Here is a 14,021-nt window from a genome sequence, read left to right as displayed (position 1 = left end):
CAGAGCCCAGATCTCACACAAAGAACAATTCAGTCCTGACCCCCACCCGCCCGGCCCGAAGCCCTCTGCCTTGGCTGGGGACACTGGGCTTCCGCCTCAACCGCTCTCGGACACGTCTTCCTCCTCCTGAAGCCTCAAGACCCAGGGGAGGAAAAGAGGGCTCCGGGTGGCCTTTCTCCGCCCTTCCCCACCCCTCCCACTTCGGGGGGAAGGCTCTGCCTCCCCACGCATTTCCCTAGGGAAACGCCTTCAGCCCGCAGCCTTCCGGCAGCCTGGGGCAGGCTGGGTGGGCGCAGCCCGAGCGTGTCCCCAGCCTCGGGCAGGCAGCCCGCACCCTCCTCCCGCCGGGACACAGTCCGGCGGGCGCGCGCTCGCTCACACCAACAGTCCGTCCTTGCCCGGCAGCGACCCCTGGGCGCAGTCGGCGTGCTCGGCGCTCGTGACCTTGACGTAGACCCGGGAGGGCCCCGCTTCGCTGGCGACGGCGGCGCACGGCGCCAGGGCCACGTCCTCCGGTCCGCCGCTGGGCGCAGGCGCGTACTTGCGGCGCAGGGAGCGGCTGACGGTCTGCGTCGGGTACCCCAGCAGGTGGGTGACGCGGCTGCCGCGCCCGCTGGCCTTACACGCGGGCGCCAGGGCGTCCTCCCTGTGGAGACAACAGGCGGAGGGGTGAGCGGGCTCCTCGGCGGCGAGGAGTGGGCCCGGCCTGGCAGAGCACGGGCTCTTGGTCATCGCGGGGCTACCGCGCCTCCCTCCCTCGGCGCTTCCTCGCCCGGGCCCCCCCCTAGCTAGCGCTGCCTCCACCTACTCTCCTCTCTGCCTCTTCCTGCGCCGGCGACCCCGCAGCAGTTCCGGGTCATCCCATCCAACAGACAGAGCTGGTCCACACGTGTCCAGACAGCCTAGGCGCTCTCCAGTCCCTTCTGATGATTTCCCACCGGCTTTAATAAGGAGGGAAACTTGGAGTTCCAGAAGGAACTGCTTTTCTGGTTCTTCTCTCCTTAACTAATCCTGACCTTGCCCTGTCCCTCTCTTCTCATCTCCTCCCCTCAATCTTCATCTTTTCCTTCATTCCCAAGTCATTGCAATCATTAGCACTACTAGTCTTGTTCTATGTTTATTTTTAGTTTGTTTCTAATATGTTATTAGCACTATGTTGTTAACACTTCTTAAATATACACATCCAGAGTTTTCACCCGCGCAATACAGGAGAAAGGTGGAAAAATACAGGGACTGCCCTCCAGGAGCTTACAGTCTAGACAAGACGGAGTTGTTGCACAGACAGGAGGGAGATAGGACAGGGAGGAGAGCTGAAGTCTGGGCATGGGAAGGGGGAGAGAGACAAGCCATGCAATGAGTGGCAAGTCGACATGCTGCAGTCCCAGCACTCAGTGGTGATGGTGGGCAGGGTTGGGGTGGCAGGCAGGGGTGAGGAGGGGCAGGGCGCCGGCCCCCTGTTGCACAGCAGCAAGCAGCATGCCTCAGGTTTTACCTGATCTCATTAGCCAGGTCGCTGCAGGCCCCTCCGCTGACCCTGCCACCATTGCTGTAGCCAAAGGTACCACAGGTGCCACCGCCAGCACCGGCTCCCCCGCAGCAGCAGCAGATGAGTCCCCAGATGCCCACCAGCAGGCAGCCCAGCGCGAGCAAAGAGCCCAGCACTGCGCCGATGATCACGCCTACACGTCGGGAGTCTGTGAAGAGAAGGAGAGACCAGTCAGGTTCTCTGCAGCCTGGCAGGTGCCTGGCTAACCAGGAGGTACCAGGGCAGAGTATCTGGGGGGCGGGGGGGCTCCGGGCCCTGGGACACCCATGTTTCTCCCAGGGCTTTCCAGCTGCCCCAGGCAGAGACCTACACAATGCAATGGGCAGGTAAAGCCATCTGAGGCTCCAAAACACAGCCCAGATTCCTCCAGTCCAATCTTCTCAGCCACAGGGCCCTCAGGGCCACTGCACCTACCTGAGACCTTCACCTCCACCACACACACACTGTAGCCCACGTGGTTGGCCACGGTGCACTGATACAACCCATCATCGTCATGGGAGATGTCCTTCAACACCAGGTCACCATTGTTCAGCAGACCTGAAACTGAAGGAGCATCAGAGGGCTGTAGTGAGGCAGAGGGACCTGGTATCTGAGAGCTCCATCCCCAGCCTCGAGTGCTTAGGGTGGGTGATGGAAGGAGGGACAGTTCATATGCACACACACACCCAGGTCCACTCAGCACTCCGGGTGAGTCACCTTTCCCCTGCTGACACAGAGAGGCAAGGAAGGATACCTCTGCCAGCAATGGGTCAGAGACACCTTAGGGAAATGGGTCCCCTCTCTGAGCTTTGGTCCCCTCCTTTGTACCATGAGGACAGGGTTAGACCAGAGGAATTCTAAGGCTCTTTCCAGCTCTGATCATCTTTGTTGAACTGTGAGTACTAGCCAGCTTTTCTGTGTGCCGGCAGCTTTGCATCCCTGACCCCATCTAATCTTCACAACCCTCTGAAAGATAGACATTATTATTCCTTTCTTATACATGATGAAACCAAGGCACAGAGAGGTTAAGCCACTTGCTTGAGTCTTGCAGTCAGTCAGTGGTCCAGCCAAGATTTAAGCCCAGCTGTCTACCTTAGACAGGAGTTCTAGGTTTGACTTGCTGCCACTGATGACCTAGAGAAGCCGTAGCGGGTCCCAGAGTCCTGATCTTCTGCTCATCCCACCCTCCTCCCCTGGGTCCCCCTCACCTTGATTTATGGAGCCGTGGAAGGACTCCTGGTAAGTTAGCTCAGAGTGGAAGCTGTGCTGGGAATGGTAGGACCCAGCACGGTAGGGGTGGATGTGTCCGCTGATCTTGGCCCACTTGTAGGAGAGAGGCGGGGTGCCTCCATTAGCAAAGCACTTCAGCACCACATCGTTGCCGTGTGCCATGTGGCCCTCAGACCAGCACACAGGCACTGCAGGCCGAGCTGCAGGGAAGCAGGCTATTGTGAGCTAGGCCCAGCCAAGAGGCAGAGCCAGGCTCAGAGTGGCCAAGCCGCCTTGGCTCTGAAGTCTGAGGAAGGGGAGCCCAGAGGAGCCTGGCCATACCTTGGACGGTGACAATGACCTTCCGGGTTGCCGTGGTGGTCTTCTTCACCCGGCACTCATAGGTGGCTGTGTCTGATACCTGTAGATTCATGAGGTTGATGGAGGCATCATACTGGCTGGGATCTGAGGCTGCAAAGCGGACCCTCTGCTGCAAATGGGGGAGGTTGCCATGGTTGATCCTCTTGTCCTGGTAACTAAGGAACTGTGAAGAAGAGAAGAAAACAGGTGGTGAGACAGCAGAGCCAAGGAGGGTCATGTGGATTAGCTGGCTTGGGCAATTCATCCAACTGTGAGACTCATTTTTCTCAGCTGAAAATGAGAATGATGATGCCTGACCCAGTGACCTCTTACAAAATGGGTAGGATCAGATAAGACCAAGTATTTTGGAAAGCATAAGGTTAGGCTGGGAACTTCTTGAAGGCAGGTGCCATCCCTTTGGAGTAACTGCAGAGCTCTCATTCCCTATTGCTCCGTTCCACGAGAGGCCTTGGGGAAGTTCAAGGTCTTGGTTTGCTTATTTGCCCTCCTCCCCTCAGAGTGTCGGCTGCCCACCAGGTAGACACCATGGAGTAAGGTAAGGGGACCACTGTGTCCGGCACTTACCACATTCTCCCGATGTGAGGGGTCTGAATTGACCTGCATCCACTCAATGTCCAGCCCAGTGGGACCATAATCCTCAGGGTCCAGAATGTAGGGGCAGCCCAGTCTCACATTGTCACCTTCCGCCAGGTACAGCACCTCCTGGCCATCCCCATTAATGCGCACAGCAGACAGCAGTGCTAGGGGAAGGACAGGACAGGTAGGGTGAGGGGAGCAGAACCAGAGCTTGGGTGGTCGGCTTCAGCCTCTCCCTCCACCATTCTCTATCAACAGCAGCCCAGGCTTAGTGGGGGTTCCACAGGGAGGAGGGGCTGCTCCAAGTATGTGTCTGTGTGTGTGCATGAACAGTATATGCATGTCTGTGCACACTTGTGTCTATATGTCTATATTCTATGATGTGTAGGATTGCATCTGAATCCTGTCTGTGTGTGTATATATAGATAGACAGATAGATAGATAGCTCTTAGATATGCTTGTACATATGCATGATTGTATATGCATGTATATGCATGCACACATGTACAGGTGTGCTTATGAGTATTTGTGGCTGCACACATGTAATGTAAGGATACTCATGCCATGACCAGGTAGGGTGTCTACTTTTATATTTACGTGATTTTGTGTGTGTGTGTGTGTATGCGTGCGCACGCATGCAAACACACATACACACATACATGGAACACACAGAGCAGTTAAATGCTCTGATGGAAGATCCTGGCTGGGTAAAAGCTGCCTGTCTGGGCTAAGTGAGGTGCTTCTATCTGGAGTGGAAGACTGGAGGTGTTTTTATATGTCTTGTGTATGACAGTACATGTCTGAGGCTGTATGCCTGTGTGACAGCATGTACCTGGCTGTGTCAGTTCTCTCTGAGTGATAGTGCATGCCTGTGTTTGACCGTGACCAGGCTGTGTTTGTATGACATGAATGATGGCGTGTGCCTGGGACTGTGGCCACATGCATCTGTAGGACAGTGTGAGCATTGTGTGATGAAGTGTGGCAGTGTGGACTTTGTTTGAGTCCTGCCCTCGTGTGATTGTATGGCTTGGGTATAACCACCCCCACATGCTCACTCCAATTGAGACCCCTCCCACTGCTGCCAGCCTGCTCCACTGAGTCAGCCTGGGTGAGGAGCTGGCATCTGGAAACTCAGCACTGGGCCCCTCTGCCTCCCTACTCTAAAGCTCCAGCAAGCACTAGCCCCAACCACTTGGACCTAAAGAGGAACAGAATAGGGGTATGTACCCAGGGCCACAACCTTGGCAAGCTCTGCCTCCCAGTCTTCTGAACCCTCCCCACCCCCAGGCCCCTCACCTAGCCCTGCTCCCTCTCCTGCATTCTTCATTGAAAGTCAGCAAGTCCTTTGGAGTCTTAGCCCCTGGTCTCAGCAACTCATTCTACTCTGCCCTTCTCTGGCTCTTTTCTAGCATCATCTTCACACTTAAGAGAGTGTCTCACACACACAGGTACACGCTGTCACAGCCAAACACATCAACACATAGATGCAAGCCTTCAAAATGCAAGTACATACTTATGCAGTCCCACCTTCCTACACACAGACACTGTCAGATCCATACAGACACACATCTGTACACAAACAGGTCCAGATTAATCTGGAAGACACACCCACTGCACACTCAAGTCCACTCATTCAAGACGAGACATACAGAAGTTTAGCCTGGCTCTAGAGAGCCAGCAGGCACACTTCCTACACCCCCAACAGCTCACCCCCACTGAACTTGCCCCCCAGAACACTGGCTGGGCTGTCAGCCATGGTCTAACCCCACAAGACTTCAGGGGGACCCAGAGCAGGCAGGCTAGCTACTAGGGCTCTAACGGAACCTGGTGGTGCCTCCTCCATCCCCAGGCCAAGAGAACACCAGCTCATTCCTGAGATAAGAATCCTGATGCTATCTTCCAGATCCTAGGGCCGCATAAGGCAAGCCAGGGATGAGCCAGAACTCAGCAGACAGCAGAGGCTCCACCCTGAAGGTCTCCTGTAAGCAACCCACAAACAGAGGACTCTCCCTACATCCATGGGTAAGTATTCAGGGAAGGGGGCTTGGGGAAGCGGGACAAAGCTGGAAGAAGAGTGCCTCCACCCTGCACTAGACTGAGTGTCTTCCATTGTCCCAGGTCAGGGAGCCTCACCCTAGCCTTTCGATCTTCCTAAAACTTTCTCAACCGCCTCCTAAGGGCTCCAGCCTTTCTGTACCCCTTCACTCTCCTGGGGAATTTCTTCCTGGTGTCTCACTCTGATTCCTCTTGCTGTGGCACTAAGGAAGTACTCTCAGGGAACCTGAGAAAGAGAGGCTGGAGAGGGAAGAAGGCCAACGTGGTCGAGAGAGCTGGGCAGGGAGACGTGGAGAGAGAAAGGGAAATCAGTGGGATCCAAGGAAGAGAGCAGTGGTGACTCATTGTCTTCCCACAAAAGGACCAGGGGCTGCACACCCTCTGCAGGGTCTCACCTCAAAAGCAGTGTCTAGTCTCAGCTTGTAAATCCTTTGTGAATTTTCAGCTTGCTTCCCTCTGGAAGTGAGGGAGGGGAAGGGAAGGTAGTGAAGAAAGGTAGCCCCCACAAGAGTACAAGAGGGTACTGGGGCATAAATACACACAGCACACACCCAGGACATAAGCCACACACATGGAGATGTCCCAGCTCTCACCAGAGGGTGTTGCAGATGTCCTGCTGTAAACACAGTCATTCACACACGTACGCGCACACACACACACAGTCTCACACTAACACACACAACAGCTGAAAATACTCCCACCTCCACAAACTCCTCCACCTCACTCCCTCACCCCCAATCCAGATCCCACGGGACTCTCAGAGCCATTTCCAGCAATGCCCACACAGAATGGCCCTTGCTGGGACTTGCCCCAACCTGGGCAGGTAGCCATGACATCCAACCTGAGCCCTACCCTCAAGGTGTGTAAGAGGACTCTGGGAGTTACCATCCCCACCTCTCCTCGGGCCTCATCTAGGTAGGGGAACACCACCCTGGAACTCGCACAACACGGGGGGCCTGGAGTGGAGGTCTCAGGCCCAGGCTTTCACTGGCTAAGCTGGGAGTAACCAATTAGACCACAACAGCCAGAAACTTCTTGAAGCAGCTCCCTGCCCTGGGCTCTGGCCTGGGGGTGGGGAAAGGGCCCTCCCGCTGGAATAGCAAACACATTGGTGAAAAGGGCTCTTCCCAGGCTCCTCCACCGTCCCCACCCAGCTATGCTGCTCACCTGACCATCCACCCCACCCCCAGTTCCTGCAGCTATGTACTCCCAGTCACAGCACTGCATGTATGTGTGAGCCCCACAGTGAGGAGCCATCAAAGACATGTGCCCCAAACTTTAAGACCCAGGGCTCTCCTGGGGAGAGACCCCTTGGCAGTATCCAAACCTGGGTGGCAGGAGGGCAAGGGTGGGCCGCGCCCTGCCAGAGCATCTCAGACTACCACTGGGGCTCCTCTCTGTTCCCCTTGCTGCCCCTTTCCCTGCCCATCTGGCGCCGTGCAGACATCCCTGCCTGATGCCCAGACCCATACCTGGGCTCAGGCACACGAGTAGAAGGTAGTATGCTCCTCGAACTCCCATGTCTCTAGGCTCGGTGTTTCCTCCGCTTGGGCTGGGTATCCCTGGGCTGGTGGTGGTGGGTATGTGGGGACGGGTGGAGGGAGGGGGAGCTGAAGGCCCAGCACTGCCCAGGGTGGCAGGAAGGTCCAATGAGTACCCAGCTGGGGAGCAGCCGGAGTTATTTCTAAGGGAGGGAGGGGGCCTGGTCCCCGCCCTGGGGAGGAGTCCCAAAAACCCTAATTATCGGGGTGACAGAGTGACCTACCCAGGCATTACCCAGCTGTCACCCAAGCTCTTCCCTATCCTGAGAGTGGGGCAGGGCGGCCAGTGGGACTTGTAATTAGGCACCTGTTAAACTTCCACTTCCTCCTGGTCCCGTCCTCAGGTGACAACAGTCACCCCATTTTATGACGTCCACAGAGCTCCCCTCACCACTCAGTTTTGTTGCCTTCTTCCCCAGGGGAAATAGAAGAGGAAGGAGAAGCCAGGCTTGAGGAAGAAGGGTGCCCAGACCTTGAAGGGTTAACACTGACCCCAGGGTACAGAGGTCTGACACAGTTTCCAAATCTTGCCTCCTCCTATCCATGATCCTCTGAGGGACACACCTCCTGCCCAGAGGACTGTGGGAAGGGGCACAAAGGAAGGGGACACTGGGGCTGCAGGGAAGACTCAAAGAGATGCAAGAGGCCCAGAAATGCCCAGCCCGCCTTATCCCTGATGCCGCCAGCCCTTCAAAGGGAATCAGGCCTCCAGACTGAATGAGGGAGGGAAGGGGTGTGTCAGGGATCAGGATCGTCTCTTGGCTGCTCCCTCTGTAGCTGTGCCCCCCAACCATACCTGATGCAAGGTCATCCTCGAGTGTACGGGATCCCTGGGAGCTGGGGGTGTTATGAGGCTCCAGCCCCACCTCCCACACAGAACTACAACCAGTTCAGTGAGGCCTGAGGGGAGAAGGACCGGGGTGTGTAGAGGGAGTGAGGTGAGTGGATGTGTGGGTGAAGGGATGTCGCAGAGAATAGCACCAGGAGGGCCAGGAAAGGGGGTGTGCCTCCATGCGTGTCTACCCACTCACTATCGCATGCCTCCTTTCTGCTGAGAAGTGCTAAACCCGCTGCGTGCACTTCTTCTGGGACTGCTTAGTGTTCTTGTTTCTGTGAACAGGAAGGGAAAGCAAGGACCCTCATAACCTGGACTGCTAGTCAGGGTGACTAAGCCATCAAGGTCTGGGCAGATTGGAACTGGGATGGGAGGGTCCCAGCTGGCAGAGGGCGGAAGCAGAGGGCTAAGCCTTGCTGGTTGGTCTCGGGGGTCCCAGAGCAGGCCTCAAGCCTCCCCTTGGCTCCAGAAGACATGGCTTGGCATTGGGCATGGGATAGATAGGAGAAAGAGTCTTGTGGAGAGTGATGGAGCTCAGACATGCTGCCAGGGACCACCCCTCCAGGAAAAATGAGACGAAGCAGTAAGGAAGCACAAGGAGTCTATACGTTCCACACCTCTCCACCCATACTCCCAGCAATAACAGGGTGCTCTGGGATCCCATCAGATGTACACAATGAAAATCCTCATTTCCTTATTTCTTTTGAGGTTTATGGGATTGTCCTGCACAATCTGGAGAGCAGGGATCATTATGCCCACTTTACAGATAGGGAACAGAGGCCTGAAGAAACATGAGGATTCAGTCCAGGTGATGCTGCTGGGGTCTGACTAAGTGGGGGACACCTAGGCATCCTGATTTGTCGGTCCAGAGTGGTCTAAGAAAAGGGCTTGGTGACCCTATGGGTTAATAGACACACCCATTGGAAAAAAACATGAAAGTCAGTGATGGGTGGCAGGGAGAACAGGTGGGACCAGGAAGAGGGAGACTGAAAAGAAAGGAGTAAGGCTAGGTTAAACTGAAGGGTATGGTTGTAGTTTAATTGGGTTCTACATTTCAGCTAATGTTAGAGTTGGGTAAAGGCTTGATTAAGGTTGGGGTAAAGGCTGGGGTTAGTTAGTTGGAATTATGAATGAGGTTGAGGTCAGATTTCAGGTTGGGATGAGAATTAAGGTTGAGATTAGGGTTACCATAACAGCTAGAACTGAGACTAGTGTTGATAGCCAGGATCCGCTTATGACAAAGAATAGGGTTTTAATTTCATTTACAGTTATGCTTGAGAATGCAGTTATAGCTCAATTGCAGACTGGGTGGAAATTGATTTAGGTTTGGGATTACAGCTGGATTAGAATTGAGTTTGGGATTTGAGTTAGACTAGACTGGTGGTTAGAACATGGGTTAAAGTTATATGGGCAAGAAGATTCATGGGGATCAAAAATGAGGCTTTATTTATGATATATAAAGAAAGACCTCAGCTTCCCTCTGCTAAATCCAAGTTTAATTAGACTTTTCCTCCCTGTGCTCAGGGAGTATACCAATAGCATATGTTGATTGGGGACCCAACATTTGGGGGAGAGTTGCAAATATGTATGAGTTCATCTGAGGGGTATGAAGCAATTTAATCCCATGACAAATGTAACCTCTGAAGTCCTGCTCCACGACCTTAGCTCAGCACAGATCACACTCCCTAAAAGGGATCTGGGGAGGGACACAGGAAGCTATTAGCAATGAGTGGGGCTCTGACGCCAAATTAAACTAGAAGATGAGGTCCATCAGAAGCAGTTTTACTGTTGGGGGGATAGATGGGGTCCTGGTTTTGGAGTCTAGGAGGGAGGAGCTGGGGGAGACGGAGGGCCTAGGTGCTCCCAGTGGAATAGCCACTTTTGAGGGCTCCACAGTGGCCTCTCCAAGACTTAAAAGGAAGGTACACTGTTGCTCTCCTCTGACCCACTGAGAGCTAATTGCCACCTCCTTGCAATTTGGGGCCCATAAAAGAAGCTGTCAGCCTTCCTGCCTTGTGTCGGGTTGGGGGGGGAGAGTGGTGGAGTAAGGGCACTGGGCATCAGCTTAGTTTTCCTAGCACAGGTCTAGCTCTCGGCCCATGTTTCTCTCTGAGCTTCATCTTCAGCAGAGGAAGAGGGCCCACTCCTGGGAGGACCCCATCCCAACTCCTCCCTCTCTTTTTCCCTCACCCAGTCTCTACCCCAACCATCCCATTTCCCCACCCACTTCCTTTTCAGGTCCCATAAAGGTCTGGACAGAGTCAGACTATTGGGGTTCCCTGTGTGCCCCCAGGGCAAGACAGTGATTACTGAGAGGCAGAGGAACACAAATTTTCAAAAAGGCCTCTTGCTTTTTCCCTGAGAAATTCATAGCTCTCCGGGGGAGAATGGCCACTCTTTTGTGCATGTGCCCCAGTTTGGCTTGTATTTGTTTCTACTCTAAGACAGAAATTCAAAGACAGAGGCTTAGAAAGCAGTGAACAGAGACAGAGGAGAGACGAGGCAGGTCAAAGACCCAAGGACTGCTTCTGAGATGAGGTGCAGCTCCACCTCAGAACATTTGGGGGAAGGACAGGCAGAGGCCTTGGCCCACCTACTCTTCCTCCAAAGTGCCCTTAACAGCAACTCCACACAACCCCTGTAGGCCATGCCCTTACCTGCCCAGACCATCCCTCCAGCCCCCAATGCCCTGGCCTCAGGCTCCCATCTCCCCTCCTCTATCCCCCTCCCTCTATAACTTAACCCTTTCTAAACCACACACACACACACGCAGTCAGCAGGCTCCTTAGCAACTCTCCCAAGTCCCCTTGTAGACCAGGCTCACCCCTGCACCCTTCAGGAGTGAGCAGCAGACCCCTGGAATGGTTATGCAGAGAAAGCCTCTGAGGAAGGGTCTGGGAGGAGGAGTCATGAACAGCACGGAATGGGCAACATGCTAAGTCTCAGAGAGGACAGACAAGGCACCATGAGGACACAGTCTTGGAGAAGCCAGGGAGTCGCTGCAGCTGCTGCCTTTCTACCCAGCCCTCAATGAAGGTTTGGGATTGGAGGACTACCAGGTGAGGCCATGCTTAGACAAGAAGAGTGTGGTCTTAGAGGTGGTACCGGTGGTGTAATGGGAGAATGTTGAGTTCAGCTGAGGAAGGGCTAGAGTTAGAGAGAGAGAGATGAGAGCCATGTGTGGGGTTCTGTTTCAGGATCTGGGTTGGAGTTAGAGACTGAGGTCCAGATCTGGGCTGGAAAGCAAGAATTTCAGACACATGTGACCCAGGGACTCAGTCTTCCCAAGCCTTGGCAATTCCTACTGGTCCACCTCAGAAGAAGAGGGGATGCAAGGAGAGAGCCTGGATATGCCCACATGAGTGATATCCTAGAGCTGACCCAGACTCATAAGAGCAAACTGCACTGAAATGGTCCCCATCACTGAAAGGAGTGGCTTAACCCACTACTATGTCAGCAGAGCACCATAGCAAAGCAAAGCGTGGTTGATTAAATGTTATGAACAGAACTGTTTTCGAGAGAATAGTGAAGGAAAGAAGAATTTCTTGTAAAGCGTGTGTGAATTCCTCATGACAGACCTGAAGAATTAAGAGACCCTGGAGATCAAAGAGATCTTCACCTCAACACGATCACCTATCTCCTGCAGAACCTTCATCCATTCAGCAAATGGGCTGGCCTTGCACTAGGGCCTGGGGAGCAGCGACTAATGAAACAGTGTCTGTCCTTCTAGAGCACCCAGTGGGGGAGATAGACAAGGGTAGGGGTGCCAACCCCTTATTCCAGAATGATGAGCTATGGTAATCAAAGCAGGGCTCATGACCTGATGGAAAGGACGTTTAAACAGAGATGAAGGCTATCTGAAGATGTTTTGGGAGAATTGAGAGTGGAAAGAGGTAGCCAGAGAAATCCTTCAGTCCTTGGGAAATAAACCAGGGCCCTGCCAGAGACCAGAGAGAGAAATCAAGAGAGAGAGCTGGTGGTTACTTTTGGACTAAAGCGGGAAGATCCTTGAGAACTGAACCTTGGGGGCCTTCTACCCAATCCACTGGAGCACTCACTGGGGTCAGAGCCAGGCCTTCAGGATGGACTAGGCAACTAAGATGCATCTTCCTGGACCATGTGCATGTTTGTATGTGGAGAGAGACCTTGTGATGGATTAATTCATATGTCCACTGGGACTCTGACCATTGAATTTATAGAAATAAAATTTGCCTTTGATTCTGCCATCTGGATTCCCTAACACATATCCACAGAGGGGAACTGGTCACCCTCAGCCCCCAGGGCAGCCCTAGGCCTGCCTTGCCTTCCTGGCTGTTGCCAGGGAAGTATGTGGGAGCTGGCAGACAGCAGAGCTAAGCCGGTTGTGTGTCTGCTTCAGAAGCTGCCCCACTAAGCCTGTCCTGACCAGCCCTCCCTCTGCTCTCCATGTTTGTTTCCTGTTGCCTGGACACCAGGAGAGGGGAAGGAATGTGGGGAAGGTGGTGCCAGAGGGGGCAGGGCTCAGAGGCAACACAGCTTGGTCAGGATTGGAGAGCAACATGCCTAGCCCAATGGATAAAGTGGGAGGTTCCCCGTTTTCCCTGTCTTCTACCCTCTGACAACCCACTCACCTCTCCCCAAAAAATAATGCTCAGAAGAGCTCTGTGTTTCCAGAACTTTGGACACTTGCCCACATGGGGCAGGCTGTACAGGAGCTGGGGGAGGAGCTATCTGAAGGGGCTTTGTGTAAAAAGAGCCTGGACTTGTTTAGTGTGGTCCCAAAGAACTGGGGCCTCACAGTGGATGCACAGGAAGATATATATTGACTCAATATTAAGAACTTTCTGAGCATCAGGGCTGATCTGAGATGGTTTGGGTTGCTTTGTGAGGTAATGAGCACCCTACATCTCAGGTATGCAAGCTCAGACTGTTCAACCATTTGATTAGAGATTACAAAGGAGATTCAAGCACCAGAGGGTCCTTGAGGTCCCTTCCAGCTTTGAGATTCTATGATTTAGTGCTCACCTCCACTAGTCCAGGGACAAACAGTCTTTCCCCAGGGGCCATGAAGAAAAGCTTAGCTCTGGGCAGTTTTTCCTGCTCCCCACTCCCACCCCCCCACCCCCACCCCCGATTCCTCTTTCCAGGTGTCTCCTGAGAAAGCCATCCCAATGTCAACCGCATTCCTGTCCCAGCCTCAAAGTTATCCAAGGTGATTGAGATGATAGTTACCCTTCTCCCAAGAGGATGTGAAGAATGCAGGGAGGCATGCCGAGCTTGCACTGCAAGGAGAACATCCCAGCTCAGATGATGGGAGCTAAGACAGAGGAAAGTCCAAGCTATCTAAAGCCAGTCAAATTGAGAATAACTTAGCCTTTTCTCGGACTCTAGATTTCTATGATGTTGGAAATGAGCTTCTTCTAGGTAACCTTGGTGTGATTTGCTAGTATCTCTCTCAGATTATGGGAGGGAAAGGGAATGGGGGTGCGCTGGGGTGGTCATCTAGGAAGCAGCCTAGGATGGGGAAGAGATCTCTCGTCTGGAGTGAGCCGTCCCCACGCCCCAGCTCTCCCCCAGGTCCTTGCTCTGCAAAAGCAGCAGTCAGGATGGATAAGAGTGAGGAACTCTATGGGTTCCACACTCAAACTCCTTGTCTGAGACTCCAGTGTCTCCCCCCGCCCCACTGTCACCTAAACAGCTGCCACCCTTCTTCATCCCAAAAGCCCTGTCTGGTTTTGAACTCTCTGAGCTCCTTTCATCTGAGCCCAATCAAAGTGCTTTTACTGAGACCAATTAATGCCCAGCTGTGACCCAAGTCACATATGTGGATGCTGAGGCTTTCAGGGGTGCTGGAGGACATCCGTGCACCCCACTGATTCAAGGACAGCCTCGCTCAGCCACCAGGACAGGCTACTGAGTC

General features: G+C 53.8%; 1 protein-coding gene and 1 long non-coding RNA gene across 8 annotated transcripts in view; one reads left to right on the top strand and one right to left on the bottom strand.

Annotated features, from left to right (window-relative positions):
- Positions 1 to 375: 375 nt before the first annotated feature.
- On the bottom strand, positions 376 to 7,508 carry VSIG8 (V-set and immunoglobulin domain containing 8). Its single transcript, XM_088801816.1, has 7 exons — positions 7,219 to 7,508; positions 3,680 to 3,855; positions 3,077 to 3,278; positions 2,734 to 2,955; positions 1,961 to 2,089; positions 1,493 to 1,694; positions 376 to 646 (listed from the first exon to the last, which is right to left on the bottom strand). Exons 1-7 carry the CDS (start codon positions 7,265 to 7,267, stop codon positions 376 to 378), a joined length of 1,251 nt encoding a protein of 416 aa, XP_088657942.1. The 5' UTR covers positions 7,268 to 7,508.
- LOC148756642 (uncharacterized) overlaps positions 448 to 14,021 on the top strand; it is a 27,599-nt gene continuing 14,025 nt past the window's right edge. For 6 of the 7 annotated variants that reach the window (XR_016022787.1, XR_016022790.1, XR_016022786.1 and 3 more), the window contains exons 1-3: positions 448 to 588; positions 1,506 to 1,759; positions 5,595 to 5,713. This is a non-coding gene — a long non-coding RNA (uncharacterized LOC148756642). Of the gene's footprint in view, positions 589 to 1,505; positions 1,760 to 5,594; positions 5,714 to 11,319; positions 12,347 to 14,021 lie in introns of those variants that run through there. The other variant, XR_016022785.1, reaches the window with a different exon arrangement.

The sequence above is a fragment of the Rhinolophus sinicus genome, chromosome 11 (genome assembly GCF_057876585.1).
Source record: "Rhinolophus sinicus isolate RSI-liver-muscle chromosome 11, RSI-T2T, whole genome shotgun sequence".
Lineage (NCBI taxonomy): Eukaryota > Metazoa > Chordata > Mammalia > Chiroptera > Rhinolophidae > Rhinolophus > Rhinolophus sinicus.
The sequence above is the reverse complement of the archived record's forward strand: the minus strand, read 5'-3'. Positions and strand labels throughout refer to the sequence as shown.

Excerpts from the sequence above, each read along its gene's own strand:
- VSIG8 (XM_088801816.1), bottom strand. The coding sequence starts at position 7,267 with ATGGGAGTTCGAGGAGCATACTACCTTCTACTCGTGTGCCTGAGCCCA. Across the intron at positions 3,856-7,218 it reads ACTCGTGTGCCTGAGCCCAG|CACTGCTGTCTGCTGTGCGC; the intron begins GTATGGGTCTGG and ends TCCTTCCCCTAG. Across the intron at positions 2,090-2,733 it reads CCACGGCTCCATAAATCAAG|TTTCAGGTCTGCTGAACAAT; the intron begins GTGAGGGGGACC and ends ATGCTCCTTCAG.